This window comes from Debaryomyces fabryi (genome assembly GCF_001447935.2).
Source record: "Debaryomyces fabryi strain CBS 789 chromosome Unknown contig00090, whole genome shotgun sequence".
In the NCBI taxonomy this organism is placed as follows: domain Eukaryota; kingdom Fungi; phylum Ascomycota; class Pichiomycetes; order Serinales; family Debaryomycetaceae; genus Debaryomyces; species Debaryomyces fabryi.
In genome coordinates, this window is record NW_015385516.1 from 33,785 (window position 1) to 44,561 (window position 10,777).

At 34.3% G+C, this 10,777-nt stretch overlaps 6 protein-coding genes across 6 annotated transcripts; 5 read left to right on the forward strand and 1 right to left on the reverse strand.

Moving 5' to 3' along the window:
• Positions 1-1,048: 1,048 nt before the first annotated feature.
• On the forward strand, positions 1,049-2,236 carry GCV1 (glycine decarboxylase subunit T; the record flags this gene model as incomplete). Its single annotated transcript, XM_015612690.1, has 1 exon — positions 1,049-2,236. One exon carries the CDS (start codon positions 1,049-1,051, stop codon positions 2,234-2,236), a length of 1,188 nt encoding a protein of 395 aa, XP_015466491.1.
• Positions 2,237-2,952: 716 nt separating this feature from the next.
• AC631_03862 (uncharacterized protein) lies at positions 2,953-3,759 on the forward strand (the record flags this gene model as incomplete). The annotated part of the gene is made up of 1 exon (XM_015612691.1): positions 2,953-3,759. The coding sequence occupies one exon, from the start codon at positions 2,953-2,955 to the stop codon at positions 3,757-3,759; it is 807 nt and encodes a 268-aa protein (XP_015466492.1).
• Positions 3,760-4,038: 279 nt separating this feature from the next.
• Positions 4,039-6,003, forward strand: AC631_03863 (signal recognition particle subunit; the record flags this gene model as incomplete). The annotated part of the gene is made up of 1 exon (XM_015612692.1): positions 4,039-6,003. One exon carries the CDS (start codon positions 4,039-4,041, stop codon positions 6,001-6,003), a length of 1,965 nt encoding a protein of 654 aa, XP_015466493.1.
• Positions 6,004-6,479: 476 nt separating this feature from the next.
• Positions 6,480-7,289, forward strand: AC631_03864 (uncharacterized protein; the record flags this gene model as incomplete). The annotated part of the gene is made up of 1 exon (XM_015612693.1): positions 6,480-7,289. One exon carries the CDS (start codon positions 6,480-6,482, stop codon positions 7,287-7,289), a length of 810 nt encoding a protein of 269 aa, XP_015466494.1.
• A 42-nt stretch (positions 7,290-7,331) lies between these two features.
• Positions 7,332-8,330, reverse strand: AC631_03865 (uncharacterized protein; the record flags this gene model as incomplete). The annotated part of the gene is made up of 1 exon (XM_015612694.1): positions 7,332-8,330. One exon carries the CDS (start codon positions 8,328-8,330, stop codon positions 7,332-7,334), a length of 999 nt encoding a protein of 332 aa, XP_015466495.1.
• Positions 8,331-9,568: 1,238 nt separating this feature from the next.
• Positions 9,569-10,327, forward strand: AC631_03866 (SDR family oxidoreductase; the record flags this gene model as incomplete). Its single annotated transcript, XM_015612695.1, has 1 exon — positions 9,569-10,327. One exon carries the CDS (start codon positions 9,569-9,571, stop codon positions 10,325-10,327), a length of 759 nt encoding a protein of 252 aa, XP_015466496.1.
• Positions 10,328-10,777: the final 450 nt, after the last annotated feature.

The window sequence follows — 10,777 nt, forward strand, 5'->3', positions numbered from 1 at the left end:
ATTGAGTGTAAGAATAAATCAAGATTGAATATGCTCTGGAAAAAAAGGCTGTCTAGCAATCATAAAATGTAACGATTGTACTTAAAGTTTGTTCGTAGGTAATCTGACATTGTTTACAAATTTTAGTTTAATGCCACTGTGACCTGCAAAATATACACAATACGAGTGATAGAACTCCTGGCACCATGGATTCGAGATCGACTTGACACGCATATAACACATTGTCGATCCTAATGTGTCCATCGAAACAAATATATTGAAATTAAAGCTTACAGGGAGACATTTAGTTGCGGGCCTATTGCCATATCTCGATATGGTAATTTGGAGTTTCTTGAAACTATATGTCATAGCATATAAAGTGAAGTGGTTATCCATTCGAAAATTATTTTGGGTAAAATACAACATGATTTTCCTTACTTCCTCCAAACCGATAGTCACAATCGGACAATCCGAATTGGAAGTCAACGAAGATTTGCTAGACTCGAATTATTGTAAATGTCATTGCGACTCTTGCAAGTTCAACTGTAAATATCGCCGGTTCTTTGCTACAACTATATTTGTTGGAATTCTTATTCCTGCATTATGGATTATCAACATCTTAATGATCCTATATAGCTGCTTCTGGTTAAAACATGACGAAATTAGGTACGATGAATATATTCATTCTCATGATCCAAAATTTGCATCCAGAAATATTGTGAATATTCCCCCACTAAACTTTAACGATGAGATCTGTGAAGCAATTATTGCACATCATGAATCCTTACGCGCTAAGACAAAAAACATGGCTCTATATTCATTGGGGTGCATAATAGTATATGGTATGTTCGTAGGACTAATAGTGTACGGTATTTTACATCCGCCAGTTTTAGTCCACTAAGTGTATAAAATTTTAATATATGAGGATTATTTCAAATCCGAAATGACTCGGCGTTTTCAGAGTCAAGATAACAATATCCGAGTCAAAAGAGATGTTCAATTATATATAATCTTGTATAACCACATGAAATATTTATGGAGATAAATAGGAGTACAAAGAAAGATAAAAATGTCAAGGGTAGTAGGTAAAAGATTATATTCAAGTGGTTCACAATTGCTTAAAACACCATTGTACGATTGCCATGTCGAATTTTGTGGTAAAATGGTCCCATATGCGGGATTTGAAATGCCTGTTTTATACAAGGGCCAAACTCACACTGAATCACATAACTGGGTTAGAAATAATGTCGGGTTATTCGATGTATCCCACATGTTGCAACATAGAATTAGTGGTAAAGATGTTGTTGATTTCTTACAGAAAGTCACTCCGATTAATTTATCTGAATTAGACATCAATTCTTCAAGTTTGTCGGTATTATTGAATGAACAAGGTGGTATCATTGATGATTGTATCATTACTAAGCATGGCGAGAATGAATACTATATGGTTTCCAACGCTGGTTGCCGTGAAAAGGACGTCGCATTCCTCAAGAAGGAATTACAAAACTTCAACGATGTTAACCATGATACATTCGAAGGTACATTATTAGCCATTCAAGGTCCAAAGGCTGCTGAAATTTTACAGAAATTCACCAATGAAAACTTAAAGAGTTTAACTTTTGGGAAATCCAAATTCTCTCATTTATCATCCATTATTAACTCTCAAGTGCATTTTGCCAGATGTGGTTATACCGGTGAAGATGGGTTCGAATTATCTATTCCATCAAGCACCGCACAAGAAACTAAGGAATCTCAAGAATTTTTCAGACTATTGATTAATGAATATCCTGATATCGTTAAGCCAATTGGTTTAGCAGCCAGAGACTCTTTGAGATTGGAAGCCGGTATGTGTCTTTACGGTCACGAATTGAATGAGTCTAAGACTCCAATTGAGGCCACCTTGGCTTGGTTAATTCCAAAGAGCCGCAGACAAGATGACGCCACCTTCAATGGTGCAAGCAACATCTTAGCTCAAATCAAAGACCGCTCGTTAATTACCCACAAGCGTGTTGGTATCAAGGCCAAGGGCCCATCTCCAAGAGACGATTGCAAAGTTTTCGCTGCCGATGGTAAAGAAGAAATTGGTTACATCACCTCCGGTGCCCCATCCCCAACCATAGGTGGAAACGTTGCCCAAGCATACGTCAAGAACGGTCTCAAGATCGGAACCGATGTCAAGATAGAAATCAGAGGCAAGTTGAGAGATGGTGTCATTAGTAAGATGCCTTTTGTACCAAGCAATTATTATAGAGGTTAAATTTAAAACATATATAAGCACTCAAATATACACCTAAAAGACAAATCGTCCTACCACCGCATAAAATCCCCAGAAACACTGTATGCAGCCGTATAAAATGTATCCGATACGGGTTAGTTAAATTCGTGATAGTCTAGCTCGTCAAATTTTATATGTATAACTGGAAAAATTATAAAAATTGCACCTACCCGAGTCGCGTTCATTGCGGAAATATACGCTGCACCATACTACTCTACACTTCATAAAACCCCAGTTAGAAGACCGTCTACAATTCAAATGAAGTTACCTCTAGTATCAGAATTTAATAAACGTATCTTATGGGGAAAGTATATATTAGAGTAAGGAATCATTTATTGTAATAATATATCTATACGTATATATATATATATATATAGGTAAAAGGAAGCGCGTTTTAAGTGCAATTATATAATCAGAGTAACGGTTGCAATCGGCAAATATTGCGGTACGAAATAAATACTGAACAGACGTTAGAATCACGATTTTACATATCGTAATGACCGTGTAAAAGGAGTTATTCTACATCGCTTAACAGAATATTATACCCTTTTCATATTTTATAAAAAAGATTGAGAAGATTTATATATGTATAAATATATTTTAAGTTGCTAAGTAATTTGATATATTGATTTACAGAATTATACCTGGTTGGTCTTATTAATTTGTTGCTGTTATAGATATCTAATATTTCTCTTATAATGTCTTCCCCTAAGCACAGGCCTATTTTATCACCAAAACACTCGAATTCGAGAAGTGCATCACCTATTAAGAATGAAAAGGGCTTTATGGCACAGCAAATTGAATCACCATATAACAACCAGCGTATAAGACTTTCATACAATAACAGCCATAACATATCACCCACGAAAAAGCCCCAGGTTAAGAAATTTGTGTCGCCTACAAAAACACGTCCATCTAAGGAGTTGAGCTTCGCTATTTTTGAGGACAATGTGTACTACAGAGACACATTAGCTGATGACAATAAACCAGACAACGAAACCTTTGGAAAAGAAAATGACAGTATTGAAACCGTACTGGAGGCTTGTAATAAATTAAACCACAATGACCAAGAGAACATCTTACAACCTAAAATCAAACAGAGCACATTCAAGCAAGCCTGTATTGCTAGAAGAAAGCCCTTGTCTAACTTGAACATCAACGAATTTTCTGGATACGTGACCTACAACCAGTTCCCTGTACAATTGACTGACTTGTACCAGCCACCGAATTTTCAGAACGAACAGAAGTCAATTCACAAGTTCAACAACAAATTGCCCTGCTTTGTAACTCCACCTAGATCTAACTTGCAAAATGGCCTCCTCACATCTAAATATCTTGTTAAATCTGCGATTGAAGAAGAACCCTTTAACGAGGAGGATGAGGTAGAGCATCATTTGATGCAAAAACACAACTCTATTAAGAAAAGAAGATCGTTATCTGTTGGAAAGAACGACTCCAAGTTAAAGTTGATTAAAAAGAATAACTTTCAAATCTTGACTAACTAACCAATTCCCTTGCATTAATTTTTTATTTATTTCTACTATATTTTATGATACCCAGTTACGTTCTTATTATTTATGCTTGTTATCTAGAGAACTAGACAGCTTCATGACATCCTGATACCCTTTTTAGTTTCGATATATTATGATTTGTATTACTTTATACCCCATATTATATACAGTATTTTGACCTTGAGGTTTTGTGTAATATTATTTCAAGTGTCGATGAAAAATTCAACGTGAGTACGAAATTAACCCTACATTGATCACTTTAAGCAAGTAGTCATGTCAAATTCTATTGTCCAAGCATTTAAGAGCTTGAATGTTTCTTCGGCACATAGTGTATCGGAGCATGAAACAATATACGATGTATCTTACCAATATTTGTCAAATATCAAAGAGTTTAATGACTTAATATCTTTTCATAATTGTCTTGTTGCATTAATTAATTTAGATAGATATCACAAAGCTCTTGAATTGATCAGACAAGTTCCAGAGGATGTGCATATCGAATTTGTCCTTGAAAAAGCATATATCTATTACAAAACCGGCAACTCTAGATTATTGTTAGACATCTACAATAGCAATGATTTTTCCAATAACCCTATATTGTCGAGAGCTTTGAAACACATCTTAGCGCAAGACTACTATAGAAACGGTAATAATGCAAAAGCCTTAGAATTGTACGTGCAATTGATTCAATCTAATAAGGAGATTGATAATTCGTTGGACTTATCATGCAATGAAAGGGCAATTATTCACCAACAGAACTTAATGGATTCTATTGATATCCCATCGTTGACTAATTCTTCAATTGAGGAATCATACGATTTATTATTTAATGACTCTTTAGTTCATTTGTCTAAAGGAGAATATGCTACTGCATTAGTCTTACTTAACAAGGCAGAACAGAAATGTCAGGATCAGAGTGACTTATTGCACGAAGATGTGTTGTTGGAGTTGGCTCCAATAAAATTAACTATAGCTTACATTTACCAATTTACTAATAAGACGGAAGAAGCATTGAAAATTTTAAAGGAATTAGAACTTGAACCAATTAATGATTTAATTGTCAAGTTGATCTTATCAAATAATCATTTTTCAATAACGGGTAAGAACAGCGATAATCTTAACTTTATGCATCGTGAATTAAACTACCAATATAACTTACATCACTTACAACAAAAGTTAACAAAGCCACAATATCATGTTTTAGTTAAGAATCACTTGTTATTGTCATTCTTTTCAGGAAGTTTATCAAATAAGTCTTCCTACTTAAATTCTAAATCAATAAATCAATGGTTAGATGATTTCCCGGGTGATTACACACCTGTTATGTACAAGGTGCTAATCAAGTTAGGTATCGATATTAACGATATTTCAAACTCGTTAAATCACAAGCAAATTTCAAAGAAATTATTTAAATTTGTCTCAGCCAATAACGTGGACCAACAGGTAATTGCAGCTACATTGTTATTGGTTTTCATAAATTCAAAGCAAAATCGTTTTGATCAATCTATGATTGCTTTGGAAAAAATAAGCAATTATCAATTCGACAACGAAAAAGTTTTGCCAGGGTTGATTGGTATTTTGATTAAGCTCTATGAGCAACTAAACTTGACCAAGAATTTGGAAGCATTATTTAGTAGACTTGTGGAGCATTTTACGGGTACTGATCAAAAATTAATCAAAGACGATATAAATTACTACGACTTTGTCAAGATCATTGGGTTCAAATTATTGATTCTTCAAAATGAAAGTTCATCTAAATTGTTTAGCTTATTAAATAAGGTTAATCCTGATGATGAGCTTGTTTCCACCGTTTTAAATAACTCCTCCCCCTCAAATTTATCACCAATTTCAAAATTAACCTCCTCCACCCCATCAGTCGACGAATTATTAGCAACAAGTATCGAAACCTTGATTCCAATCAGAGAACAACAAAAACCTATCACCAAACTAAAACCTGCTGTAAACAAGGTCACGAAGAAAACCAGGAAACCAAAATTTTCTTCCTCGAAGGTTGTGAAACCTGAAGCAGAATTTAATCCTGAATCGTTAGACAAGGAAAGATGGTTACCTATGAAGGTTAGATCTTACTACAAACCATCTAAGAAGGAATTAAAGAAGAAACTGGGCGGACATCAAGGTGCTGTAGAAACCCAATCTGCTGCGCCAGTTACTGCATCAAATGCAACCAATACAAGTTCTAATAAAAACAAGAAGAAGAAAAAGAAGGGAAAGAAATAAGTCCATCTTGTCTGATTTCACCATTTACATAATATTTAATAAACATTCTAGTAAATACGATGTAGTATGCACACTTAAAGGCCTGCAAGTTGGGAATGGTAGGCTTCAAAATCATATGCAGATTCGATTGGTTGCAGTGATATTTTTGATGGCATCATTTACATGCTTTGTAGATCGATTGCCATAAAGAGGAGTATTGTAATCTATGATTATCCAGGTTAATATATAATTTCATTTTGATTAGCGGAACATGCCCAATTAGGAATCTACATCCCGAAACGGCAGTCTCCAAATCAAGTAATGCGTACCGAGAGCATATCTATGGTTATCTCTTTATAAAAGGAGCTATTGAACGAACAAATAGACGTAAAACTTCATAATATACAAGTCTACCAATTTCATTTTGCATTCATATCACGGTGGATATGGCCATAAAAGTTAAAATAGCATAGATTTATAATCTCAATAATTTTAGCATGTCAATATCTACAGGTGACAAATATCATTCAAAAGCGGAAACTATTCCAAATACGCTCCGCTACAGAAATATCAGGATACTTGTTGTCGAAGATACAAAGAAAGCCGCAAAGACTTTATTCAAATCATTTAGAGAGGATGCTTTGGCAAATTTACTAGTATCGCATGTCGAAGATCAAAATGAGAAAGATATATTAGAGTTAACACTATATGAGGCATACGTGAAGCAGCATATTTTGAAAGGAATTGTGTTAGGAATCAACGAGACAGATGCCGGTTTTGAGACTGTTGGTGTATGGTCCACTCCTGACTCGTTGAAGGCAGGTTTAGATTCATTTTCAAATTTGATGGAAGCAGGTTATGGCAGATTATGGGAAATCAATAACGAAGAAGGTCGCCAGAGAATATTTAATGGAATGTTACCATTATTACACGATACATGTGAAAGAATATTAGAAACAGACTCCAGGTTTAGAAACAAAGGTGTTTACACACTAGTATACTTAGGATCATTAGAGAGTGCTCGGGGAAAGGGAAATGTAAGATTAATGTTCGATTATATGTTTGAAAACTATATTGATAAGTCACCAAATAATGTATCATATTTGGAAAGCTCAAGCAAAAGCAATATTCCCATTTATGATAAATTCGGATTCAAATTTTACGAGGATATAATGCTAGGTTCTAAAGAATCCGAAAACAGCATCGAGGGCAAAGATTATGCAATAATGAATGTAATGATTCGGGGGTCATCGGGCCATGACTGGACTCAAGATGAAAATACAGGTAGTACACAAGCTAAATTGTAATCATTAATTAAATATATATATACAAGATTGAAATATATTGACTTATTCGTCGAGCGATAAAACACTTTGTTGCGAGGGTAATGTTTTGTTAGCAAATTCTTCCTTAGCCTTAACTCTCAACTCTTCTTCTTGCGCTTCAGTTAATGGTTTAACAACCTCGTCTGGGGCAACAAATTTGAAGTTTCCAAAACCAAATTCTCTGTCACTCATTTTGTTTAACACGTATAATTGAGATCTCACGTATTCAAGTAATGCCTCAATATGTCTCATATCTGCATTCGGGTTACCATTAAAGACATTTCTCCACAATGCACTTGCCAAAGTGATATCGTCAGTCATCAAACCTTCGTCATAAGACAACACTGAACCCAACAACTGAGTGTGGAAATCCTTCAAATATCCCTCGATAATTCTATTGGAGTTGATTTTCAATTCTTCAGACATTCTCAATTCCATGTCGCTGAAAATTCTATCCACCAATTTCTGCTGATAGTTTCTTCCATATTTAAAAGGCATAGCTCTCATTCTCACGGATAAAATCCAATAATGTAATGCAGTAATTTGAAAGTGTTGTGCAAAGGATTGTGGTAAATTTAACGTTTCGTAATAAAATTTAGCTGTATTGGAAAGAGGTTCATTTGGATAGTGCATACCTTGTCTTTTACATTCTCCAAAATATTCTGAACCGGCAACAGGTCCTGCTCTAGAACGATCCATATCTATCTTAAAGGCTTTGACAATCCACTGACCAATGTTTTGTTTCCATTGAACCATATGAAAATTTGGGTCATTTTCGATTTTATTTGAGGACTTGAAAGGAGATTTAGCAGTTGGTTTACGTGGGGGCTTCTTGGAATTTGAAACTTGAGGAACTTTTGGTAATGTTGATTCCAGAGCTAATTTAGATGGGGCACTTATTTCATTATCTTGAAGTTGATTTAAAAAATTATTCTTATTTTCAAATCTGATTATTGAGCTAGTTGAAAGATGTCTATTGATAACAATAGCTCTCTTATATATTATTGAATATTGGCTTAACATAGTTTTATTCCCTAAATTCTTTTGATAGTATATGATCATTGGTTTTTCTAATTTTTCATAAGATGAATCTGAGAAAAAAAAAAGAATTGCTTATATAAGCTAGCTTGATATATTAGCAGCTAACATCTTACTCTATGTTCATGGCATTTAAGCCAGTCATTCTGAATGATATAAAAGATATGTTACTCTTTGTAGATGTATTGAGAGATCATGTACATTAATAGTTGATATGTATTCATATATTTAGCAAAACATGCTCAGATAAATCTTAAATTCCCGACCTAGAAAGCTATTCCATAAATTCATGTAGTAAAAGACTAAATTGCAATTACGCTAGGGAATACTTAGATCGTGTTCTTGAAGATTCAAGCGTATTTCACAAGAAGATAGAATGTTACTTATTGTGAAAGAGATGCTTCTCGAAAGGATTTGGAACTTGTTGGATCTATTCTTGACATTTTAATTGTACGTATAAGTACCACTCTTTATTAAATTACCTTTGGATTCGAAATACCTACCTATTTCAAAAGGTAAATGTGTTCCTGGTTGATATAGTTATACTAGACCGTAAGCTTTTGGGATCAATCTCAAAGATAGGTAATAAGAAACAGGCACATGTCTCAGGATTCCATAAAATTTAGCAAAGGGGTTGCTTTTCTATCTAGTGACGACATGTTCCCAGTCAGTCATAGTAGCATTTGAAACATATTGCAACGAAATTTTTATTTGTTTAATTGTTCATTAAATTATACTTTGAGCTACATGATGCATAGTTGCGTATTGCCTGTTCTAGCATTCGCATAATTTCTGGACTTGGAGATTGAGAGCCTTTAAAAGTAAGAACAAACAGAATTCAACTCAAGCCCAAGATTAAGAACTATAATCATTGGGATATTGGGATAGGAGGCTCTATCACTTTGTTTGAATTGGGCCCCCTATCTCAACCAAAACCCAAGTGGTTGGGCTTCAATTTAGTGGCGTTCATGCTATTAAATCAATAAGCATCCGGATAATTCCCAATTTGTCAAAAACGTTCGGAGATAATTTCACATTCAAATGCCACTGTGACAAATAATTACCATTAGAGCTGAAGCTGTCATTACTAATGCATATTCAAGAAATGGTATAAAAGAAGACATGATTGCCAGTTGAAACTGAAAAACGTATTGAAAAGTATTGAGAAGTGTTGAATACAGATACATTAATACAAAGAAGTTAGCAACAAAAATAATTACAGAATGACAAAGCAAACAGTTTATTTAATTACAGGTGGAAATAGGGGTATTGGGTTTAACTACGTTAAGCAAATCAGTCAAAGGGAAAACAGCGTGGTAATCACCACTGCAAGAAAGCCAGAAGAGGCCACTGAATTGAATCAGTTGATTAAAACTAATCCTAATGTTCATGTTGTCGAGTTAGATGTTAGGTCGAAACAAAGCAATTTGAATGCGGCAACCGAAGTTGCAAAACTCGTTGACGGAATTGATGTCTTTATTTCTAATGCAGCTATTGCAGATAGTTATAAGACTGTTTTAGAAGCTGATGAAGAAGTTTGGACTTCTCATTGGAGAACAAATGTTCTTGGAACTATATTTCTGTATCAAGCCTTCTATCCTCTTATTGCAAAAGGAAACAAGAAGCAGATTATATTTATATCTAGTGCTGGAGGTTCAATTGGAGGCTTCTTCGAAACAAGTATTTCTGCCTATGGTCAATCGAAGGCTGCTTTGAATTATACTGCCAAGGAAATTAGTTTCGAATTACGTGACGAAGGGTTTACTGTAGTGGCCATTCACCCAGGGATGGTTACCACTGATATGGGAATCTATGGAAAAGAAAATATTATAAAGTCAACACCAGAGCTTAAAGAAGCAATCGACTCCATGGTCATCACGCCAGAGACTAGTGCTTCATCCTTGCTTAGTGTATTCGATAATTTAAGCCCGGATGATAATGGAAAATTTATTGGTCATGATGGCTCTGAGATTCCTTGGTAATATTATATTAGTCTTATATAGTTTTCAAATGCATATATGGAATACATTTTATATGAGTTTATATTTTAATCAAGATATGTTTTGTAAAGAATAAGTATAGATATACGCTATGATTTGAAATATTAAATACTATAATGATCTTTATGTGAAACGTATCCTAACAAAAGAAACTGAGACTTCATATTTTTCTAATATTCGTGTATCGCGTTTACTCTGAATAGTAATTCATCTATTTTATTTTCTATATTTCTATATTTCTAGTCAACCTTGATTCCTTCTATGGCTTGAGCAAGTCTTCTGATTTCTGCATCTTTGTTATCTTCGACTTTTTCATCATAGTTAGTCCAAGAATTGTAACGCCAGTTATTTTTGGTGTAGAATGTATCTCTATCATAAGGTGTCAAATCCCAGCCTTCGTATAATCTCTTGACTAAATCAGGATTAGATGTA